This window comes from Balaenoptera borealis, assembly GCF_965194805.1.
Source record: "Balaenoptera borealis genome assembly, chromosome: 13".
NCBI lineage: Eukaryota > Metazoa > Chordata > Mammalia > Artiodactyla > Balaenopteridae > Balaenoptera > Balaenoptera borealis.
In genome coordinates, this window is record NC_138870.1 from 70,171,679 (window position 1) to 70,197,657 (window position 25,979).

The 25,979-nt window shown below is 35.2% G+C and overlaps 1 protein-coding gene across 7 annotated transcripts in view; it reads left to right on the forward strand.

Moving 5' to 3' along the window:
- The window catches only part of TMTC2 (transmembrane O-mannosyltransferase targeting cadherins 2), an 889,086-nt gene that overhangs the window by 344,836 nt on the left and 518,271 nt on the right, over positions 1-25,979 (forward strand). For all 7 annotated transcript variants that reach the window (XR_014233387.1, XM_082350739.1, XM_082350740.1 and 4 more), the window contains exons 10-11: positions 2,758-2,872; positions 13,998-14,061. Coding sequence is in view for 6 of the 7 variants with exons in the window: in XM_082350739.1 (XP_082206865.1) it covers positions 2,758-2,872; positions 13,998-14,061 (179 nt within the window). In the remaining variant the exon portion in view is untranslated. The remainder of the gene's footprint in view (positions 1-2,757; positions 2,873-13,997; positions 14,062-25,979) is intronic.

Below are 25,979 nucleotides of genomic sequence, written 5' to 3' on the forward strand. Positions count from 1 at the left end.
TGCTTACAAAGTCTGTGTTCTGTGGCAAAGCTTACCTAAACCATAAGGAAATGTTTTTAAATATTTGAAAAATTGTATATTTGATTTTACACAGTTAGTTAATGTTACTCTTTTTTTTGTTGTTGATGAACACAGAGATGTGTCCGGCTTTAATAGACCTTGGAAGGCTTTGCCCTGGACATTGCATATCAACTGTCCTCTTAGGCCATTGAGTATCATTGTCTTCATCACGTAGACTTCTTGTCAGTGTCCGTCTGTGTTTCTGTATGGACAGCATAGATTTCATTCCCTTCCTTCTTTCTGTTTTACCAGAGCTAATATGATCTCCTTTTCCCTCTACCATCTGGAGTAATAAATTTTAAGAAAATAACCTTCATTATTCCACTAATTGTTGCATTTTCCTACTATTAATACAGAATACATTTCAGGATTAATAGCTGTCTAGAAAAGGAAAAAGAACAATTAATAAATTCCTACATTATCCTTTGTTTAAATATCACATAAGTAGTATATTTATTAATACATTTAGTTAGCTAAATAGGCCTTGAGGACAGGTAGCAATTAATATTATGGTTTTTAAAAATCAATCTATTTATTTTTGGCTACGTTGGGTCTTCGTTGCTGCGCACAGGCTTTTCTCTAGTTGTGGCGAGCGGGGGCTACTCTTTGTTGCAGCGCACGGGCTTCTCATTGTGATGTCTTGTTGCAGAGCACGGGCTCTAGGCACGTGGCTGCAGTAGTTGTGGCGCACAGGCTCAGTAGTTGTGGCGCACGGGCTTAGTTGCTCCACGGCGTGTGGGATCTTCCCGGACCAGGGATGGAACCCATTTCTCCTGCATTGGCAGGCAGGTTCTTAACCACCGTGCCACCAGGGAAGTCCTAATATTATGTTTTAATTTTTTTTAATCTGTAATAAGTATAGCTAACTGAAATATGGGTTTAGCCTGGTATCCTGTACTAAGATATATGTGAGGAGATATTAATTATTCAGTACGCCACAGATTGTCTAATTTTTGTTTTACTTTTTTAAAACCTCGTATACTTTAAATTGTATCTCATATCAACATGTCTGTAGGGTTAGGGTCTACATGAATTTCATAAGTAATGTGTGTTTTTGTTTATAAACATAACCATTTACAACTCTGTTTTCTTAATAATTTTCTGACCCAACAATTATATTTGTTTTGGGAGCTGAGAAAGGCGCCAAATGTTAGGTGACAAACTAAGAAAGTGATGTAAAACTTTTTGTAGAAAGAACTGAAGGATCTCCAACTCCCGGTCTGAAAGTAGGATTAAAATCCTAGGCCTGTCTTTACGCACCACTCTTTACCGATTGAAGTTTAGAAACGGTTAAGTACAAGCAGTGGTTGTGGTTTATTATAAATCCTTAAAACAGAAAACTTCCCCTGTATTTTAAGAACTGGTCCTTTTAGGTCAGAAGACAATTTGTAATATTTAGTAGATAAACGGTAAGCGAGGGACCCACCATTTTTAAAGTTTTTCAGTTTCCATGTATGCCTTAGGACTTGCAATCATTTTTGTAACTGTTTTTCATGTTGTTAAAGTCTTGAACTTTAAGCAAACAGGAATCTGAAAGCAAAGAGAAATAATAAATAGAAAACAATTCTATAAGCCTATCAATTGCATGGGTGGTTTCTGCATATCTCTGTCCTCCCTTGATTTGGTTTTCATTTGATTATCTGTATCAGACAAGGCTTAACATCATTACTTTTGCTGCTAATAAATCCTTAGCTATGCAAAAGCAGCCTGCCCTCTCTGGTTGCATGTTTACAGCCTTAAAATTGGGCCCCACTTTTATGTTGTTTTCTTTGCCTTTACAATGTGATTCTGGGATAGCATCATATAACAATTCTCGAGATACAGTTTTGAAGAATTGTGTGGCTCTATCTGCAATAATTCTAACCTTGCAAAGCTGACCTGAAAGTAATCTCAGAAATCTGTATTTGTTAATATTCTTCCGTGTTTATTAGTCAATCTATAAGTTAATGCTAAACCAACCTTTCTATGTTCTTCCAATAATTTTAGTGTTACTTAAATATAAGAAATAAATATATCTTAATACGGGTAGCCCTGTTTGTGAATGTGCATCAGAGACAAAAACTGTTTTAAAGGACCAATAATTAAAATCAATTCAAGTTATATTTGTCATATATCTTTTTTTCCTACAAAGTAACTCTCATCTTAGGATCTCGGAGGTTTATAGCTAATAATTAAATTTTATACTAGTGATGCAACATAATGATTATAGTGACTTATATAGGTGAAACAACTGATGTTTAAACCAGTTGATGGGTGACTTACTGAAATATATTGCACCCGAGCTGTAGATTCAGTAGAACTAATATAGGGCCTTAATCCCCAAACTCTTTCACCATCAGAAAACTAAAATCTCCCCAGTAGTCTTTTTTATATTGCTTTACTTTTTAAAAACATTTTTACGTATCTGTAGTATATCTTTAAATTTGTTCATTTTATTCTTGCTTCAATAGTCTTTGGAGCATTTTTAAGAAAAAAATTTGTTAGTGTACCAGATTAGGTACATTGCGATGCCCTGCAATTAAGGGAAAGGTATATAAAATATGACTAAATAATGAGCACGTAGATGCACGGTACACATAAGTCTTAGCTTCGTATCACCCTTACCACTGTTCTTACGTTTTTCTCTATAGCAGCTTTAGTTGTTTCACAGGATTATTATTTTCCAATTTTCAGCTCACTTGACTTCATGCTTTGCAGGTCAATTTCTTCTGGAAGAAGCTCGCCTCATAGAAGCAGCTGAGATGGCAAAAAAAGCGGCTGAACTGGATAGCACGGAGTTTGATGTGGTCTTCAATGCTGCCCACATGCTCAGGTTAGTTTTTGCTACTGTGACTGAGAAGACCAACACTGTAGCTTTATTCTTACTAAATTAATATAATATAATTAAATCAATTATACTAATTCCCCTTATATGTCACCTTATTCCATATTCTAAAAGTGAATTATGCTGCTTAACCATGTTAAAATCAGTCAGGACTATTTAATTCATTATAGTTTATGTGCATAGTCATAGGGTATATGAACTTTTAGGACTCTGAAAATTATTCAGGCCCCTTTTCTCTTTCCTTCAAAAATTATTGGCCATAAAATACAAAAGGAAAATTGCAAAATTGAAATTAGTAACTGTCTAATTAAATGTTTCCAAGACAAAACATTATGTCAGTTAGTCAACTGCATCTCAATATTTGTGTTTTTGTATTAATTCTATTGAATGGGTCATGTGGATACATTTTATTATGCTTGGTAGTAGAGAGGATTATCAAATACAAATATAATTAAGGCCTATCAAATTCTCAAAATGGCCCTATAATTAGCACTGTTGCTACGTGTTAAAACAATATATGTTTTTAGACCATTAGTGCATCTGTTTTCAGAAAGACTATTTTGAAGGCTAATTACAATAATAGCAAAACAAAAGGCAGATGAACAGGTTTTTGTGTGAATATAAAATGAAAGTCAATGCATTAAAGGAGGATGTTTTTAAGAAACTCGAATGATTTATGCAGTTGTTTAAAAAGCATTGTTTGTTCTGTTAGCCATATGTATACCCCTTCGCACATGCTGTTACCTGAATTTCACTCTATTAAATCTCCATGTAAATGCTTCCTTGGGTGACATTCACACTGTGGGCTCTGAACTTGGCTTCTAGGGGCAAGTTTCTAATTATGTAGATTACTCTTACATGGGAAGAAAAATAGCAGAGAATTGGTCCACATTTGGATGGTTTTAAAACATGGACTTTTTGAGAAAAGTAGAGGAAAATTAAAAAAAAAAATTTTTTTGGGATCATTGTAGATTTGCATGCAGTTGAGAAATAATACAGAGAGATCCCTGTACCATTTATCCAGTTTCCCAAGTGGTGATATCTTGTAGAACTACCATACAGTATCAAAACCAGTATTTTGACATTGATGCAGTCCACTGGTTTTATTGGGTTTCCCCAGTTTTAGTTGTACCCCTGTGTGTGTCTGTGTGTTTTTAGTTTTGTACACTTTTATTACATGTATAGGTTTGTGTATCCATCACTCAGTCAAAATACAGACTATTTCCATCACCACAAGCATCCTTCGTATTCTCCTTTTATCATCACATACCCTCACCTACCCCTGTCCCCCAGGAACCAATATTTAAAGCAAGTTTTGTAAATTACCTTGGATTTATAATTTGAGATTATTACTGTAACTGTATCTTAGTGGTTTCCTCCTTGGCTTTTAATAAGTTTTAAATAAGAAATTCAAAGTCTGTTTGAGAGGAAAGAGTGTACTGTGAGGTTTCAGTTGAATACCCTCATTCCATATCAATGCTTAGCGTTCCTAAAGCAGGTACCTACAAAGAGAAATCAGGATTCAGTAGACTATTGGTATATTTTAAAAATAAACTGTAGCCAGTTCGCAGGAACCTTCAATAGAAGGATAATTTTTTAAAGATACTTTAATTTGCATGACAAGGTTAGGTGCTGTGTTGGGAAGAGGACTTTTTTGTTCTTCACGAATAAAACACTGTGCTTTTAGTTACAATAAACCATTTAGAATGTGAATGCACAAGTTTCTAGAAACTAATTTATCTTAATCATAATAGATACTTTCATCAACAAGGCATTTTGCTATATATTAAATCAGTATCTGAAATTCAAGGTCTACCAACAGAAACTCGTTATAAGAACATTACAAAAAACGTCCTTGTTAAATATATAGCTTGTAACTTTTCCTTAGTTACCATAGTGCTAGAAACCAGTGGAAAGTTTTTGTTATACATTGGCGACGTGGAAATCTTCAGGATTTATTTTTCAGAACATTCTCTCTAGCTTTCTACAGTCTGCATTCCTCATTAAGTTGCATTTAGTCAGCGCCTTCCTATCTTGATTGCGAGTATGACCACAGCAACCTGGTCATATCCTTATTCAACTTCGTGGCAGTCTGTATGAAAGTTTTTACTTATTTTTTTAGCTCTGTCAAATTCAACAATTTCTTGAATGCCTATTGTGCAAGCTGAACACCAGCCTCTTTCCTTACTAATCAAGAACATGTAGGACTTTGTTTGTTAAAAAGAATAAAAAAGGTTATTGGTTTTCCCTTGAATGCAGCCTTATCAAAATGGTTAGCTGTCAAGATTTTGCTTATTCAGTGTTACATCTAACATTTCCCTTGGGGCCTCCAAATTGTTGTAAATTGAGTTTGATATTAATTTTTTTCCTTCAAGAGCTCTGTTCTTTCCTAAGATATTTAGGAGACAAAATTGGCAAGGTTTGGTGATCAGTTCAATGGGAGGGAAAGGGCAGGTGTCTCCCTGGCTGTGTCTTGGTTAGCTGGATCAATGGTTGACCTAATATACAAAATCAGCAATTTAGGAAATGTTATGGTTCAAGATATACTTTGAAGCATACTTATTTAACTTCCCTTTCCTTGGGTAATTCCCAACGAATTGACACAAAGAATCTATTAATAAGGAAAAAACTGCTTATCACAAAAGCCAAAAAGAAAAAGGAAAAAAAAAATCATTCCTCCAGAAGAGACTAGTTTGGAAGAGCCCATCAAGGGGCAAATCTTTAACTTATTAGGACCTTCAAGAGGCTTGAAATTGGAGAAATGTCTAACAGACCCATTTTAATTCTCAGTAATGGATAAAGATCTTTTTCTATAGAATTAGAACATTTCTAATTCCTGTTGTCAAGGTGATTCACAAGAACACTGTGTGGGGTGGAAGTATTAATGCTGTTCACCAAATATATTTGGCCTTCCCACTTCAAGAAACATAATAGGATTGCACTTTCCTGCCTTCTTCCAAGTTGAAGACCTTCTTGGGTCTTATTGGGTCGTTGAATGTGTGTGAACGTGATGTATGTTATTTCTGAGCCCAAATTGTAAGAGTCAGTGCTTTTCCCTTTTTCTGACTTGGAAATTGTGGAAATAGATCCAGAAATAAGCAAAGGGAGACAAACCTCCCTTCTCACCTGCATTGGATAGGATGAATGAATGCAAAATAAATTTTGTCTTAATTCACTGAGATTTAGGATGTGTCTATGATCGCAGTGTAATCTAACCTATCCTAACTGATCAGAATATATCTGTGAAAATAAAATACATAGTTGGAAAGAGGAGCCATATAACATCAGAAAAGATTAAGCAATTAATAGGATCTCTGAGTTTATAACTACAGTGGAGGCAATGTAAAATTGATAGATTGAAATTTAAATAGAAATTATAGATATTTCCCAGAACTTAATGAAAAATACTAAAGACATGAAAATGATGACTGAAAGGATAAAAGACTGACGAATAGATTGAGAATAGTATATATACACTAGTAATTTTATTTATATATATATGTTTGTATAATTATAGTATACAACTATGTATATATAGTTATATACACATGTATAGTATATAGGTATTGTTTATGTAATATGTGATACTTTTGTCTCTGTATATATAAATATGTATATATAATTATGCTGTATGTATGTGTATGTAGTTAGATATGGCATATATACATATATAATTTTATTTGTTGTATAAATGTTAATATAAATAGAAAATTTCTGAAGGAGAACATAGCGCAGATGAGCAATTATCAACAAATAGAAAAAATTTCCAAGATAGGATGGAGGTCTTTAATCATCATATTAAAACCAAAATTAATGAAAATAGATCTACTCCTAAACTTGTCTTCTTGCATGGGTCACCATTTTTAGTTGCAAACTAAAGAATCCACTCTTGCCAGTTTAAGCAGAAACAGGATTTATTGTAGAGAATTCTATAACCCACAGACTCTCCCATAGGCTTGAGAGTGCTCTACATAGGCAGAAATAATTTCCACCACCTAGCTTTCCTTGGGGCTCAGCAGCTTTTAGAATCCAAAGCTCTGCCACCATCACCCACAAGGAACCAAGAAGAGCAAGCACCACATTCATTAGAAGATGAGTCTTCTGACTGCAGCTGCCTACCCATTATACTTACTTTTGATTTTGATTCTCTTGAGGTTGCATCTGATTGATGGAACCTGAGTCATGTACTGATACCTTGGCTGGAAGAAAGTTGGAAGATGAGGGAATTTTTGGCTTCTGCCTTGTTTGGGAAGAGAGGTTGCACACTGTGGCTAATTACTAAATATATTTCCAGGGAGGGTGATCACAGATGTTGAAGGCCTCACATAATGAACGGTTGACTACACGTGTTGACATTTTTAGTACTTCAAATAAAATGGAAAAAGTACTGGATATTTCCAGATGAGAGCATAAAAAAAAGCAGATTGGTTATCATCAAAGGAAAATATCAAAGGAATTTAAAATACTAAAACTCAGTAGAGTTATGTCTATAGAGTTATAAGAGGAAAGTATTGAATCAATTATTCTGTTAGAAACACTTTGTATGAATGGATTTATTCAGTGTTCTCCCAGACCTGGAAGCTAGAAAGTGCACAAAGGTATTTAACACCTGAGAGGAAGTCTTGAGGCACTGAAAACAAATTTAACTCATTCACAGCATTCACGGGCTCTGGTGGAAAGTTGTTTTTTTCTTTTATTTTCTTTTTTTAAATCCATTTACAGGATAATGAAGGAAAAAAAGTAGCATTTATTCAAATATCTCCTGTCTACCTAGCACCGTATTTTGCATTGTATATGTCACCTTCTTAATTATAATTTCACATATATGAAATAGACACTAATATTCCTGTTTTACAGATGAAGATGCTGAGGCTCAAAGAGAGTCGGTATTTCCCATACTTGGTAAAGCTGGGATTTAAACTTATCATATTCTTGCCAAGTTTAATACTGTTTTCACTGTGTCACATTGGCTCCCTCATACCTTTATAACTGGGTGATTACCTAGAAGCTGTGATTCCTGAATTTATTGATGGAAAAAGGATTTATAGAGAGTAACAGGTTTTCAAATGTGTAAATCCTAAATAGTAAGATCCTTCCAGTATTATTAGATTATCCCTTTGTGGTAAATTTTAGAAAGTAGGTATATAGTCATAGGAGAGAGAACTCCAAGTTTGTACTCTCAAAGGAACATTAAGTTTTTAGACATACCATCATGGTATATTGTCTGACGAAGGACACACTGCTGAGATAAGTGTGCAGTTTCTTTTTTATCTAGGCCTAAGGGCCCAAGTGCTTCCTAAGGTAGTAAGAAAAGCAAAACTGTACTGTACCAACTGGCTCCCATTGCTTCCCTAATTTCTAGAGAGCAGAGTGAATATATGAGAAAAAATTATCTTTCAATTTTCATTCTCAAATAATTTCACTGGAAATGACATAAAATAGACGTTAAGGAATAAAGGAAAAAAATCAGATTATTTTCTCAAAGCAGATTGTGAATGTACACCCACACACACACATGCACACATACGTTGGATGTTGGAGATATATATACATATATCCAAGACCTTGTGAGTAATATGCTTTCTTCTTTAACACTTCCCAAATTACCAAAGACCGTTCAAAAAGTTATTGGGTTTTCTACTTATAAATTGTACATTACTGCCAACTTTTGGTCAAGAGGGGCCTATTTCAACTAGGTTATAGTGGGATGTAAGGTCTTTAAAGCAAAGAGGTGTGGCAGATGAGGTTAAAGGTAGGTACCTTCCTACTCTGTGCCTTTCCAACATTAATGTTCATGTGAATCACTCAGGGATCTTGTTACATCACATGTTCTGATTTAGAGTGTGTGGGTGGTACCCGAGGTTTTACTCTTCTAACAAGTCGCAGGTGTTGCTTATGATTTGGTTCTTGGACCACTCCTGCAATCAAGTTCTAGTTTGCCTTTCCTCTTGTCATCCCTCTCAACCCCTGCTCCCCAGCCGAGCATTACAACTTGAACATAAGTAGTAATTTACTATATAGGAATATTATAGTGGACATTACCGATACACATTTCCTTCCTTTTAATTTTTCCAGTACATTTCATTATGTAATCTTTCCAGATATAAGCTTAACCTGTCCTTAGCAGCCCTCAAAGATTTGAGGCCATGAAACGATGGGCTCAAATTCCTACGGGACATCAAGAAATATCTAACTTCAAGGAATCATTTTGTAAAACTTACACCGTCAGCATAGTCTTTTCCTCTGTTATTGCTACATTTCCACTATGCCTCTCTATCCTTTATATTTAGTATTGAGACAGATGCCTACAAGTCATGAAGCCATTTTTTGATGTCTTGGTTGAGAAGTTTTCATTTAAGAAGCCTTGATGATCATAAATAATTTATTCTAGGAGTTTCATTACAAGGTTTTTTTTCTACTCCATTATTTTTACATATATGTAACTCTCGTTTTGCTATTTTAAGATTTTCCATACATTTTTATGTCCTTGTTTATTTCAGTTCTACTTCTATTACTACTGTACAGTTTATCAACTAGAATTAAAATTTACCTCTGCTTTGAGTAACTTAAAGCTAAGTGTAAGTTTAGCAAGTTGGCAAGAACACAGGAACATCAGCTACTGTTTCACCTTACTTTCATGATACAGGAACAAACAGCTCTCTAGTTTAAAAAAAAATCCTCATAAGTTATCCTTGAAAATGATCACCAAGACTTATATAAAATATTGTCTTTCGTATGAGTCAAACAGTGGTTATCGTCCATATTAAATAATTTTAATTCAAAACTGACAATTTACAACCATTAATAATTGTAGTTAAAGAGAGTCTTCTAAATGCTACTTGAGTTTTTATTTTCTACATTTTTTCAAGGAAGTAATTTATAATTTACCAACCTTTAATTTTATAATTCTCACAGAATACATAAAAATGTAGGTAATTACAAATGATTCTTTTAATCAGAATCTCCTCAAACATTTTACGGGGTATATTAAGTTGTTTCATAATGTAATTGATTTCCAAATTTCTTTTATATATCTTTTCTTGTAAGAATATTGGGCCCTAAACCTGTGTTCCAAAAGACACTTTTGTGTCATAAAATAATACCAGAGAGAAGAATTAGCTGTATGAAATATATTTCTATATTTTTAACAGATGTAAGTTTCATAGTCCCATGTGCAAAAATGGAATTCTGTAGTAATCAAATGATGACATTTGTTTGTGGCTTTTGTTACTATTTGTTTTCGCTCTGAACCTACTTTTTCACTGATGGCAGAAAAACTGAATCTAAAGACTTTAAAAATATAATCAGCACAACCCAGTGATTTCTTCAGAAGTCAAGGAAGACTTGACTTCATAGTCTAGTTTACAAATACCATCTGGCTTCATAGTCTAGTTTACAAATACCATCTGGCTTTTTCTACCTCCTTACCTTTTGTGGCCCTGAGAGGCCACAGATAACATGCAGAGGGAGAGGGCCTTACATATGTGATGGACAGGAGTTAATAAGAAAGGAGCCACTGTATCAGTCTCCAATTAATGTCTATTGTTGGCATGGTGATTTAATCTTTATTCTCTAGGTAAGGGACATAATGTTGACTCAGGGAGACATGTTAGATGAGGGTAGTCACCCATCTGGACCCAGTGTAGTTTCCTGGTAAGAGTAATTTTTCTTACCATCTCATTCCTGGCTTTTGTAAAGTATATTGTGGCCAGAACACAAGGTTGTCCACATACGGCCTGGGAGATCTCTTGGCAGAGCCAACTACTTTCCCCTTTACTCACCTTCTGGGTCTTCTACTTGGACACGTGGGAAACTTACAGTCCCCTTCTCTGTCTAATTGTGACCACTGCCCCCCAAAATAGGAGATTTGGGGGGTAAGAAAGTAAGTATCCAAATACTCTTCTTGCTTTTTCTCATTCCCTATTTCCTTGCCTTTCCCCTGAATTCCTACTCTTCCCCTCCTTTATGGGAGAGGGTGAAGTACATGCGGCAAAATACTATAGTGCATTTCACTATTTGTTCTTAAAACTATCCTCTGCTCAGCTGGGTCTGGTGAAGTTCACTTCTATCAGTTTGGGAGTTAGAATTGGAAGGAAGTAAAACCTGTCATTGCAAATATTCTCCATATTCTCCCCTTTTCTTTTTTTTTCATATTCTCCCCTTTTCAAATCTCATTCCTTACTTTAAATCATCACTTTTAAGCATAATAATCAAAAAGCATGTTTTATTGCTTTCTTAGTATTTGATGTAAGAATTGTTGTGGTCATCTGCCGCAGAACAACGTACCATATGTCATTCTGATACATCCGGCTCTCACAAAGATAGCAGCATGATCCTGTGATTCAGATATTTTATTTTAGAGCCCTTGATTCTGAGCTCAACCACTTACCAGCTGCGTTGCCTTGGGGGACTGTCAGCTTCTCTAAGCCTCATTTTAACCATCTTTGAAATGTGGTTAATAATAGCAATAATAGCAATAGATTCATAATATTGTTGAAACTGGAAAATAGCGTAATCAATCCATGGAATTTTGTAAGTGATACATAGAGAATTTACTATCTCAGGAAAGAAATAGTGAACAAAGAAAAGAAATATGGGTATTCAGGAAAAGTATATTTTATCAGCTTCTTTAAATAGTTTGATCCCAATAGTCTTTGGAACCTGAGTCCTGTAATCAATCTCTAACAATCCAGTGTTTGAGGTTCTAGGGTGTTTACTAGAATCCCCTAAGCAACTGGCAGGATATTGCTAATTTCCTCAGTTTTCAAATGTTGACTAATGATTCAATCATTTTTGCATTAAGATTTATTAAGTACTCCCAGGATGCTTCTTGCAGACGGGGGAGTATGCAGTACAGCTTACACCATAAAGTAGACATTGGACAGCTCCTCATGAGTTTTCTCTATAGAGAGTAAAACAAGGATATACAGGAAGATTCAGTGGGTAGAACTGACATACTCTTTTCCCTACAGTTTTCCATGTGTTGCCATAAGTGCCTTGTAGTCAGTAAAATCCGTTTAATATTAGAAGAAAAGTCCTAGAGGCAAAATTAATTTTCACAGTTATATGACAAATATAATAAATTCTATTTGTATTTTCTTATTTCATTAGAATATCATCAATTCTACTTTTAGCTTAAGAAACTATGTCTTCTAAACTAGATATTTCCTTCGGGAATTAAAAAGACTGAAGACAGTGAAGACTTGAAAAACTAATAACCTTTTTAGGGGGAAAAAACCTTTTTTCAATTGCATTGATTATTATTTTAAAGGTATTTTACCTAGTGAATTCCTGAGTTTCTCTTCTGATCCTTATCTACCTCATGAATCTGAATGTCCATAAAGATGAATATTAATGGTCACCATACTTTCTATGTTAGACATCTATTGGTTGATCTTGCTTCAAAGTAACTTACTTCTTTGTAGAATTAAGTTACTCTAATTTCCTACTCCATGCCTTTTATTTTCCTCTGGAGAAAACCTTTCCAGGGCATAATCTAATGAATTCTGGTTCAAATTTCCAAATGAATCTGAACCAAAGTGATTCTATAGTTTGGTTTAGGGAACCTTCATTAAATACCCTAGCAAGAGAATTTTTACTGTTTCATACCAGACTGAAGTACTTTTCTTGACATATTGAAATTGAACTTCAACATTTATAAGAATATAAATTGCAACAGCACTTTGTAACATGTCGTAAGTCCAGTAGAGTCTTAAGTCAAGGACTTTTACTTTCTCTATAACCCCATTAAAAATAGCAGTGTTTCTAATTATTTTTCCTTTAAAAATTAGAAAAATATGTCCTGCTCTCCAGAGAAATGTTATCTTCACTTATTCCTGTAGTTTATATGGTTGCATGCCATATGTCTTTATAGTTTTTATGTGGCTTGACCAAAGTGCAAATTCAATTTTATAGGTATGGCTAGTTTGCCTTCTCTTTTAAAGAGAGAAGTGGTTTTCTAATTGAGAAAGTTAATTTTTGTTTCTCCTCTTTATTCCTGACCTCTTTGCAATCTTCTTGTCTCAAAAGGTTCTTCACATCACAGTTTCAAGAGAAGACTCCATTTTAACTGCAGGACCACACGGCTTTAACTACTATTGTTCACACTATAGTTGTGCTATACACATCATCTGAAGTTGAATTTGTCCTTTTTCTATAGCATTTCTTTTCTACACAAATACGGTCACCAGAGTACAGCGTAACCTGCAAGAGCTTCTGGCTTTTATTATCTATCATCTTGGAAGGTTTTCAGAACGCAGCATGGCATGATCAAAAAGCATAATGTTTTGATGGCTAATTGGCTGGGCTTCTTCAGGACTCAAGAGATTTGATTTCTTCTGTTAACCAATTAGCTGAACCAAGGAGTTTGCTGTGAATTGCAAGAATAGACAGTGCACAAACTTATCTATAAAGTTTAGTCTGCATCTTATTTGTATAAGTCACCTGTGCCACTCATGGTATTTGGTAGTAATTAAGAAAAACTGACTGTAGTTATTTGAAGGCTGTGGGAACTACAGAATTCACTATAGACTGGAAGACATAGCTTGAACTGGCAGGAAAAGAGAGGGAGAGGCTGGCCTTTTTTTTTTTTCTTTCCAGGTAAACTACACACAATGGAAAGTTCCCCTCCTGAACTGTAAAGAAAGTAGCTTTCTAGATAGATTTTTTTTTTTCCTAAAACCTGAAAATGTTTACTATTTTCATAAAACAAAAGCAACTGAATAGTAATCTTGACAATTTATTTTTAAGAGTTAAGATTTTTCTAGGACATCATATTGAAGCAGGAGAATCCCAACCCTGTGACATACTATCTACAATAGCTTGGAAAAGGAAAATAACATTTCTAATTCCTAATGTGTAAATTTAAAATAACGCCTACTGAGTTGGATTAGGTTGAGATATTATTTACAATGCCTTAAAGATCATGACAAATACATTGTGTGCATTCAATTTTTACTGATCTTTTTCTGCTTAGTCACCTTATTATTTGATTGGCATGATTGTAATTTTTTAAAAGTTAATATTATTTTGCTACATAATGATTCTGTTCACCTATCTGAAATTTTAAAATAAATGATATAGTTTTTGTTTTTGTTTTTGTTTTCTTTAACAGGCAGGCTAGCCTCAATGAAGCAGCCGAGAAGTATTATGATCTGGCAGCCAAGCTGAGGCCTAATGTAAGTACCTTCCTAATGAGAAGCATTATTCAAAGGGATGGACTCACAGCGTGTGAGAGTTTTAGACATAGAAGCCTTGTGATACTGGTATTTTTCTCTCTGATCTCTTATTTTGAATACATGTTAAATGGCTGATTCAACCATAAAATATGCCTGTCTCAAGCTTCTTTCTTTTTCCAGAGGTACAAATTGCTATTTACTACCCTGTGTGAAGCACCATACATTTTTATCATTTGAACACAGGTTTTAGCATTATTGGATATTTTGCATTTGGATGACTTTTAAAATGAGTTCTTTGAAAGTATTTTTGCTGTGGTGTTACATACCTTTGGACTTCCTAACAACTCATTGATTCTTACGTGTTGTCAAACCTCAAGCTGTGTGCCTCTTCCCTATTCCACAGTCCTCATTTCTAGTAACTATGCTTTTCAGCTTTATCAAGTATTTTTTATTAGAATTTTTCCCTGGGTAGTCACACTTCCATAAATTAAATCATTGCTATTGAAATAGAGTAACCATTTACGAGAGAATAAGAACTGGTTTTGTATCGGTCTTCTCAGCACTTTTTTATTCACAGTACATCATTGAATTCCAGGGCATTGCTTTTATTCTCATCCACACTGCTCTGCATCACTCTGCAACACTAAAACCTCTACCCTGCTCTCTAGATCTACGCCGTCTATTGAGAAATGTAATTTTCAAACAGTAATGAAAGTGCACGTGTGATGGGACTACAAATAATGGGATCAGTCCCATTTCTTTACAGTAACTCATCTATTGGACAGATGTCTATAGAGTACCTGCTTTGTGATAGGATACAGAGATTTCATACCCTAAAAGACCACACAATGTAGCAGACAAGACTGAACATAATCAACTAATTGAAATACAGTGTGGAACAAGGGGAGGATTAATGCTTCCTGAAAGCAACCCACACAGGAAGTAGCTTTTTGATCAAGAGACTCAACCACATGTAACCTTAGCCCTTGAATCTAAATGTCCCAGTTTCATTAATTATGAGGTACTTTCAGAATCGGTAAGCTGTTTGCAACAGAAGAAAATAATTTAATAGTTATAAGAATGATAAGCACTAAAATTTATTAAACACTTGCTATGTGTCAAGCATCATGCTAAGTACCTCAAGTGAATTCTTGAGAAATGAATTCAGAGAAATGAGTAACTCACCCAGTATCACAGCTAATAAGTGGAATCACATTGTAACCCAGGCTGCTGTGTGTATAAGAGAAAGCTTGATGGAAAAAATGCAGTTGTATCTTAGAGAGAAAATGCAAGCCAGAAGTCTAGAAAAAAAAATAATAATGGTCCTCTCATTTATTCATTAAATATTTACTGAGCATCTATTAAGTGCCAGACACTATTCCAGGCACTGGATACACGGCAGTGAACAAAATTGACAAGAGTCTCTGCCCCTTAGGAGCATATAGTCTAGTGGTGAGGAGACAGAGCAGAAGCAGATAAATAAAATATATAGTATGTCTGCCAGCAATAAGTGCTTTGGAGAAAAATGGAGCAGGAAGAGGAAATTAGGAGGTGCAGGGGGAGGTATGCAGGAGGCGCAGCTTTGTAAATGCCCGAGTTGGGCATCTTGTGTAGCATTTCTAAGAAAAGGGTTGGACTTGAGACTTTAAACTTATAAGTTCACTGAAGACAGGAATCAGGATTTTTTGTCTGACTGACTGACTTCCTTCCTTTTCCTCCTTTCCTTTCCTTTCCTTACCTTTCCTTTCCTTTCCTTCCTTTCCTTCCTTTCCTTCCTTTCCTTCCTTTCCTTCCTTTCCTTCCTTCCCTTCTTTGATTAATAGAATTGATTGATAGAATCAATAATAGAATGATTAATAGAATGATATAATGCTCTTACTATATATACTAAATGTTGGTAAGTTCAACCTTTATTCATCGAGTAGCAGTCCCTTGAGTGTCACTTTTATTTTTGTTAAGTGGTTGATCAGATGGCCGTCTTCAGCACATTGTAATGGATTAGGGAGAAAAGGGCTATCTGAACTCTCTGACCTGACCTCAAAAATGAAAAAGAAAATGAGGCACCACAAGATTTAAACCTGACTTATAAGATTATTTATTTTAAAGACTGGCCAAATCATAAAATCAATATTTAATCTCCAACTCGAAGCCACTTTTTCTGAAACCCCAAAAAGTTTCTTCATAAACATGCCACAGATTGCTTTTGAAAAATGCATTTATTCAAATGATATTTCTCTTATCTGGTAACAATAAATTAAGTATTTTATAGACTTGGATAAGATATGAAGTCTGTATTTAACAATAAGTAAATGATGTTACAGTTGATAATCAACAGATGTGATCTTTCCCTAATCTGTTTTATGAATTGTGTTTGGTTTTCTGTACATAATTTGGCAAGTAAGATGCCACCAAGACAAGACTGATAAAATATAAACCTTAACAATAACACAGGTTTCTATTCTGAAATGAAGAGACCTATTTAAACAATAGCCCCATGTCATGAATTATTAGCAGTTAGCATGTGATCTAAATTAAAACATCCATCTGACATTTATCTTGCTCATAGCTGTTTATTCCCTTTGTCATAAAAACATTCTTTGTTATTTCTGTACTTAATAAATTTCAGTTACCTGTTTATATGAGAACTTGGGAAACAGACCTCAACTCTTATTCCTTGTTTAAGTAGTTTCACTATCTTTTCTATTTTTCTTGTCTACATGGTAATCTAATCTTATTCTTATTTTTCATAAAGCATTTTCTTCTGTCGTTTAGTTTCAACTACAACAGTCTGTAGCTGTATGTCGGGGTCCTCTGTGGATTTTTCAGCAGTGCTCATGTCAGATCATGACTATGCGAAGTAAAATTTTTTATTGCAACCCTGTGTACTACCCACTTACTGTATTAAGAAGATTGCTGATTATCCGTGAGATGAATTCCTCTCTTAGTAAAATACCTATTCCATTTCTTCAGTATGTCCCATGATGAATTGCTTTATATTTTTTTCTTCTACGAAAGTCTTATTTTTCCATACAACTTACTTGAAAATTATTAATTGACTTTTAGGGTTATTCATATTCAAAGAATTCCAGTGACCAAATGATAAAATAAAGAAATTAAATTAGCAGGCACATATAACTTTATTTTTTTAACATCTTTATTGGAGTATAATTGCTCCACAAGGGTGTTTTAGTTTCTGCTGTATAACAAAGTGAATCAGCTATATGTATACATATATCCCCATATCTCCTCCCTCTTGCATCTCCCTCCCATCCTCCCTATCCCACCCCTCTAGGGGGTCACAAAGCACCAAGCTGATCTCCCTGTGATATGTAGCTGCTTCCCACTAGCTATCTATTTTACATTTGGTAGTGTATATATGTCAATGCTAATCTCTCACTTCATCCCAGTTTACCCTTCCCCATCCCCATGTCCTCAAGTCCATTCTCTACATCTGCGTCTTTATTCCTGTCCTGCCCCTAGGTTCATCAGAACCTTTTTTTTTTTTTTTTTTCAGATTCCATAAATATGTGTTAGCATACGATATTTGTTTTTCTCTTTCTGACTTACTTCATTCTGTATGACAGACTCTAGGTCCATCCACCTCACTACAAATAACTCAATTTCATTTCTTTTTATGGCTGAGTGATATTCCATTGTATATATGTGCCACATCTTCTTTATCCATTCATCTGTCGATGGGCACCTAGGTTGCTTCCATGTCCTGGCTATTGTAAATAGTGCTGCAATGAACATTTTGGTCCATGACTCTTTTTGAATTATGGTTTTCTCAGAGTATATGCCCAGTGGTGGGATTGCTGGGTCATATGGTAGTTCTATTTTTAGTTTTTTAAGGAACCTCCATACTGTTCTCCATAGTGACTGTATCAATTTACATTCCCACCGACAGTGCAAGAGGGTTCCCTTTTCTCCACACCCTCTCCAGCATTTATTGTTTGTAGATTTTTTGATGATGGCAATTCTGACTGGTGTGAGGTGATACCTCATTGTAGTTTTGATTTACATTTCTCTGATGATTAGTGATGTTGAGCATCCTTTCATGTGTTTGTTGGCAATCTGTATATCTTCTTTGGAGAAATGTCTATTTAGATCTTCTGCCCATTTTTGGATTGGGTTGTTTGTTTTTTTGATATTAAGCTGAATGAGCTGTTTATATATTTTGGAGATTAATCCTTTGTCAGTTAGCAGGCACATATAACTTGAAATGTTAGACTCTGATATTGTTTCTTGATCAGGGATATTGAATACATCGTCATTTACTGAAGTGCACATTTAGAGAAATATATTTATTTAAGTGCACATTTAGAGAAACATTTTTGTAGTGGGAAAACTCTACCAAAATTGCCATTTTAAGTTTTTCCACTTTCAGTTTTCCATTTTTATAAATAAAATTGATCTTTCTGTGGAGGTTGCTTTAAAAAGACAACACTTTTCTCTGTCTTCTCTCCCATTTATGCACGTCAAAAACTGCTGACTCTTGAGGACTAGAGAGAACATTAAAATGAAACGGTTTTGTTCCTCCTGTGGGAAGTGAGCCAAATTCTGCATTAATTTATAGGTTTTTAAATTTTCCGTAAAATGTGAAGAATGGGGAATTTGCATAGTACAAAGTCACCCAGTTCTACTTGGCTTTTAGTAAATTCCAGAGTTAGAAGAGGGTAATTCCTAATAATGAGGAATTATATGTCTTTATATTTTGTATTTTTCTGCATGTAATTGTTTTTGGTCTGAATTCATTCAACTTTTTTTTTATTATTATTAACTTCTAACATTGTGTAAAATTCTACGCCAAGTGCAGTAGGATTTCCAAGTTGTGAAAAATTAACCCTGACCTTGAGAAATGTACTGTCTAATGCGGGGGGAAAGTGAGGGAGAGAACCAGGGATCCAAATCCTCATACTTCAAGGCAGTAAAAGATGCTGTATAATAAGTGCTCTGTGAGTGACAGAAACTAGGTGCTGGAAAAGTGCACAGGAGAAAAAAAATACTTTCAGCTGGACTGATCCTAGAAGACACTGAGTCACAGTTGACAAACTTAGAGAATCTTGAAATGATTGGAGGTTTATAGGTGAAGTTTTTAGCAGGAAGAGGAGAAAAGAGAGAATTCTGACAGGTAGAGGCATATGCATGAACAAAGACATGAGCTCAGAAAGCATGTACTATACCCAAGGAACAGTAAGCAGATGTGGTTAATATTGCCCACGGTTGGGGGAAGAGAGGAAGAGTGGGAGAAGATAGAACTGAAAAATAATATAAAACCAGATGAAGGGCATTGAATACCATACGGAGAATGAGGAGTTTGTATTCCAGGATTGTGTTCAGCAGGATGATGTAATGAAAGTTGAAATTTAGGATGGCCATTTATCTGATGTGATGAAGAATGTGTGTTTCATTTGGGAAAGTAGAAATGACAGATGCAGCTTTGAGAAAACCAAATAAAAGCTCATTGAAATAGTATAGGCAGGACTTCCCTGGTGGCGCAGTGGTTAAGAATCCACCTGCCAATGCAGGGGACACAGGTTCGAGCCTTCGTCCGGGAAGATCCCATATGCCGCGGAGCAACTAAGCCCATGCGCCACAACTACCGAGCCTGCGCTCTAGAGCCCACGAGCCACAACTACTGAAGCCCACGCACCTAGAGCCTGTGTTCCATAACAAGAGAAGCCACCACAGTGAGCAGTCTGCTCGCTGCAACTAGAGAAAGCCCACACGCAGCAACAAAGACCCAACGCAGCCAAAAATAAATAAATAAAATTTATTTAAAAAGAACAACAACAACAACTTGCCTTCTCTCTTTAAAAAGAAAAAAAATAGTATAGGGACAAGGCATAGTACAGATCCTAAAGTACAGAAACACAGTAGAATGGAAAAGAACATGCAGGGAAAGTAAGCATATTATTTGATAGGATATGACTAGGAAAATTAATTGGCCCAATGAGTGTTACAAAATTTTAAATTTAGGTAACTTGGAAAAAAAGAAATCCCCTAAACAGAAATAGGACAGAAAAATGTGTTTATTTCAAGAAGAAAGTGTTAAGTTTGAACCGAGCAAATTCTAAGTGAGAGGGAAGATATTCTAATTTTCTACGGGACATTCCTATCAAATGGGCAGTTGGGGGAAAGGCCACCTTTAGGCATAGAGATGCAGGAGTCATTTGCAGAAACGGCAGCGTACCAAAGGAGAGGATAAGATCACCGAGGGAGGGAAAGTACAAAAGGAGAGAAGAGAGCCCATTTCACAGCCGTAGTGGGAAAACTCACTGTATTGGGAATATAGGGTAAGGAAGGCATAAGACAACAATAGGATGTAGAAATCAACATTGGTGAGCAATTTCCACTGCTGTTAAACGGTAAAGAAAAACAAGGACTGAGAAAGTCCTTTGACTTCAAAGGATAAGATGACGGGCTCCCTTCATGAGTTCAGTTTCATGCAAGTGATATGGGTTAAGTATGTGTTTATTAAATATTAAAAATAGGTGTTAAAGGGTATGTGTATGTGTGTGTGTTTAAATATGAGATTTAAAATGTGTCCAAGTAGAGGGGAAAGCAAAGGAAACATAGAAGATCTTAAAGGATTATTTCCTTCCCATGGACTGAAAAAGAAAAAGTAGACTATGAAGATATAAGGAGAAAAAAAAAATTAGAAATAGAGCATGCGTAGGTAGTAATTTACTACTGTCATCTTTATTTGCCTGTCCGTTGGTCCTGTGGCAAAAAGGGCAGAATTTGAAGCCAAAGGCCTGTGGATAGAGCTGAACATGCCAGGCCAGGCAGTAGATAATATTTGCCATAGGTCTGTACCATCTGTATATGATCAGTAAGTGCCAGGAGAAATTCTGGCCTTAAGCCCTTTGTCATCTTGTGATAATTCTCAGTGAAGTTCTGAAATCACTGGTCGATTGCTTCTAGTTTTGATTCAGTTCTCTGACTTTTACACTGATTGTTGTATTCACCCTTTATATTTCTAGTATGTATAATATTTTATAAATGTTTTCCAGTGCACATTCATTGCATATGAATTCAAGGGGAATGTGTTCCAAGGATTGGACTGTCCAATAGAAAATTACATACATGCATTATACCTTTCCTGGGCACTTAGAACATAAATTATTTCAGAGTATTATTATAAAATCAAAGCTGATGTTATGCATTTGGGGCTCTTTGGCAATGATTATATGTCAAAGAGCAAATGAGAAATATGAGATTCAAAGAAATGAGCTTACTGTAAGAGAGTGCAGCTGTGTTATGAGCTAGTACATAGATTCTACAATATATTCCTTTCAACTTGGACTACCCTTTTTATGGTAAATATGGTTGTGGGATAGGGTAGGGAGAGATGGCTATGCAGTAGAAATAACCACTAAGACTAGAGTCCGGTGGGATAGGGTAGGGAGAGATGGCTATGCAGTAGAAATAACCACTAAGACTAGAGTCCGGGGGGAAAGGGTAAGAATTAACTTCTGATGGAAGAATTACCTTCTGATAGAAGAGAGAGAAAATATTCTGAATTATAGTTATTTTCTGATGGGGAAGATATTCCTCAACCCTAATTAGAACAAGAGACCATGAAATTCAGTTAAACAGGAGAGATTCAGATTTGACCATATAAGGGATTTTGGTGGGGGAAATTGCTGAGATTGCCATCTCACTGGGGAAAAAAAAAAATGGCAGGGTAAATAATAATTTGTCTGGGAAGCAGTTAAACCACATTTCTGCTTGTAAATGGAGGAAAAAACATATGGCCTTTTCCAAGACTTTCCACAGGCTTCTGTGATGTGGGAAAATTACATACTATGTGTCTCTTGACTCTCAGGCATTAATAATATATGGATCCCAGAATCACCAGATTGACTTTATGAGTAAAATGCATTTTAATATTGTAAATATATTTCCCACTCTCACTAGTCATTTCAGTTTCAAATACCTCTATATATTTTACAGTCAAAAATAGAGTAAGTTGACAAACCCAGAATAAATAGGTTTCCATCAAGAGAGAAATTGCCATTAGTTTCCCTCTATATTTTATCTGGTTTTATTAAAAGGGCCCAGAGATATCATTGAAACAAAAACTGTTGGTTATTCACACATACCCAATTAAGTCAACAAACCCTAATTCTACTTCAGTTCATAAATAAGCTCAATCCTTTTGATGTTATGGACATTTATGCACACAGCCGTAGAAATCAAATATCTAATCCTTCATGTCTGAGTTCAGCAAAGTATATGCCCACTTCCCTGAGAGCCTCAGTTATGCCAGGATCGATTTTAGCCCCAATTTTAGATATGAGAAGACACTCATATCTGTCTTCAAACTCCTTTCTACTGTAGATCTTCTTTCCAAATTATTTAGATGTTGCTTTTCTTCTAACAAGTTACAAAGTCGAGTTTTTGGTGCATTCATTTCTCTCTGCTTACATTGTTGTTGCTTTGTGTTATACTTCTGTTTCGAAAATGTTAGATAAACCAGAAAACATGTATTTCTGAAGTGGTTACTGTTTTTGTTTATCATCTGTATAATTCTTCGTGCTTAGAAGGCAAAGATCGTTAGTATAATCCACTTGTTACTAGCTGTTGATGTGGGCTAGTTGTCACCTAGACTGGGATCAGATATTTGGGCTCAACTAAGCTGAATTTACAGTTTTTCCATCCTTGGGGTATTGTTATTCTTCACAATCCACATGCAATCACGTTTGAGCACTATTTTTTCAAAATGTATGTATGTGTTGTGTGTGTGTTTTAGATTCACAACCAGAAAAGGATGAAGGGGTGTGACATGGGCAGGAACTTACGTGGCTCTTGGCTATAAAGAAAATCAGCCTGAATACTTTAGGGTTGAGAAACATCAAAAACTTTGGGGAATTCCACTTAATTATGTTCTCTGATTCCAAACGTGTTTATTTTTACTCACATTTCTTTGTGAGGGTATCCTTTGCATCGATTTATAGCTATAATTGTTTGAACTGTGGGACCACACACTAAAATTACTTTTAGTCCCTTTTCTTCCAGAGAAACTAGATTCCTGTTTTGTTTTGTTTTGTTGTGAACTCAGCTAATCTAACCACACTGGCCCATGTTCCTACCTGGGAATAGCAACTAGGGTGGACCAGTGGCTGCTACCATGAGAAGGATATGACCTTCCCTCACCCCCAGTCACCACATTCTTCATAATCCCCTTTGGTTATTTCCACAGCTGGCCTCTCTCATTTCTTTTTTTTTTTTTATTTTTTTTATTGAAGTATAGTTGATTTACAATGTGTTAATTTCTGCTGTACAGCAAAGTGATTCAGTTCTACACATACAGACTTTCTTTTTTATATTCTTTTCCATTATAGTTTATCACAGGAGTATAGTTTCCTGTGCTATACAGTAGGACCTTGTTGTTTATCCATTCTAAATATAATAGTTTGCATCTGCTAGTCTCAAACTCCCAATTCATCCCTCCTCCGACCCCATCTCCCCTTTGGCAGCCACAAGTCTGTTCTCTATGTCTGGGAGTCTGTTTCTGTTTTGTAGATAAGTTCATTTGTGTCATATTTTAGATTCCACATACGAGTGATATCACATGATATTTGTCTTTCTCTTTCTGACTTACTTCACTTAGTAGGATAATCTCTAGGTCCATCTATGTTGCTTCAAATGGCATTATTTCATTCTTTTTTATGGCTGAGTAGTATTCCATTGTATATAAAATTTCTCCCCCATTTCTATTTCAGACATTTATGTTTCTCATCCTTGATTGGTCTCATGGGGCCATGTTTTTTCTAAATATAACTGAAACATTAACACAAAGCCGTGTTTGTGTATGATTCTTTATCCCCTCCCTCTTCTGATTTTCCTGTAACATTCCACTCCTCTTTCTTCTATTTTCTTACCTTTCTTCTACTCCTAACTCTTTGTTATCTACCTGAACTCTCATTTACATCTACAGATAAAATTATATTTTACTTTACCCTAAAGACAAGTAAAAGTTGGGCAGATCCTGAAAAATTAGAAGATTGATAGATTAATTTCTTCTTGAAAGTCCTGTGTCTTTGTTAAAGAAAAAAAAAATATTCCAATGCTTTTTAAAAAAAATTATTTATTTATTTGGCCACACCACACGGCACGCAGAACTTCCCCACCCAAGGATCGAACCTGTGCCCCATGTAGTGGAAGCGCAGAGTCTTAACCACTGGACCACCAGGGAAGTCCCCAATGCTTTTAAAAATAGTAATGAATACTTTATTCAGGACTATTGTGATAAGTGTCATGACTATGGAAATAAGGGAGAGAGATCAGCTTCAACCTTGCATACAGCAGAGACAGCAGGGGGTGGTCAGTGGATGGAAAATTACTAAGAAGAGACCTCAAGGGTAGGAGGATTCTTGGTAAACCAACTTACAGAATTCTTGCTGAAGGCAAGCCAGTATGATCAGATAGCGAGGGTGGGGGGATTCTCGCTAAATTAACTTAGCAGAATTCTTGCTACAGCTGGCCTAGGCAGGCCTAAGAAAAGACCCAAGGATGAGGCCTAGTCAAAAAGAGGACTCAGAGGAATGTCTTCTTTGGTCAAGGAGAGTCTGTGTCATTCTGGATGACGTTATTTTCCCAGACTGAGTTGTTATAATGTTAAACTTCTTGTCACTAGATAATGTCAGAATCAGGAGTTTCCCTTTATCAACTTGAGAAGAATTTGCTTAAATATATTGCTGTAACATCTTTGCTAACAAACCCTAGAAGAGAGCTGAAAAGAATGACATCTTTAAGAGAGGGGAAAAAATGTGTATGCTACAGAATGTCTCAGTCTTTGTCTTATTATCAACTGTTACTTCCTTAGATACCAAGTGCCAACAAATGACCACTGTGGTATGGTATTCAGAGTTTTATCAGTTGTCTGAACCTGCATTGTGACTACAGCAAAAAATAAAACTATAGAGGACTCAATTTTTTAAGAATAGGGCCTTTATATTTTACTTACTCTCATTATTTCTGTGTGGTTTTCATCTCTGTTTTGTTGTTCTTGTTGTTGTTTTTGTCACTTTCTTAAATGAGATCTGTAGCGAAATAACTTGCAGAAAGGCAGCTTTACCACATACTGTGACCTACTGAGACACTGCCCTTTTGAAGAGTAAATGGCAACTTAAAGAGGGCAAATATGGTGCCATTAAAGGTCTTGTGACAAGAGTTTGAAATGGTCAATTCACTGAATTGGTTTCATTTTAAAAGTAACTTCTTCAGATTAGGAATACTGAATTTTAAAGAGAGAAGCAATTTTGAAAAGATTTGTTAGAATGATTTATGAAATATATATTTATATATTTACATGTATGTATATATACATATACAGTTTATACTAAAGAAAATAATTGCTCAAATTACATGTGGAAATAATCAACTATGTTTTTGATAGTATCATATGATAGATCTCAACAAGCTCAAGAATGGACAGATGTAGAACATTTACTGCTACTGCTTTCAAACACTTTTTTTCCTTATTCTCCAATCTAAGTTACTGTATCCTTAACTGTTCTACTTAACTGTTTAATCCTATAAAAGATAGCTGGATCTTCCCCATGGAATCTATATTCGTACTACAGTTTATTTCTTGATTCCACCTGTAATTTTTACTGGTTGTTTATATACAAATCCTAATAAAACTACTAAAACAAATGAATAAAAATCCTCAATATGTATTAATTTAGTTTTCCTACAAGACAAATTATTTTTCTTAAATATATAGTGCATTTTCCACTATTGGTTTACAAAAACCAATGGTAGTTTTCCCTTTTTCTTAACAAGGTTCAACTATCTTTTCCCAAAGAGTCATACTATTTGTTAAATTTTTATAATCATAGCTTTCATCTGTTTCAACTAGCTGAGCTTTTATTTGTAACCACAAGTATGCTAATGTACATATCTAT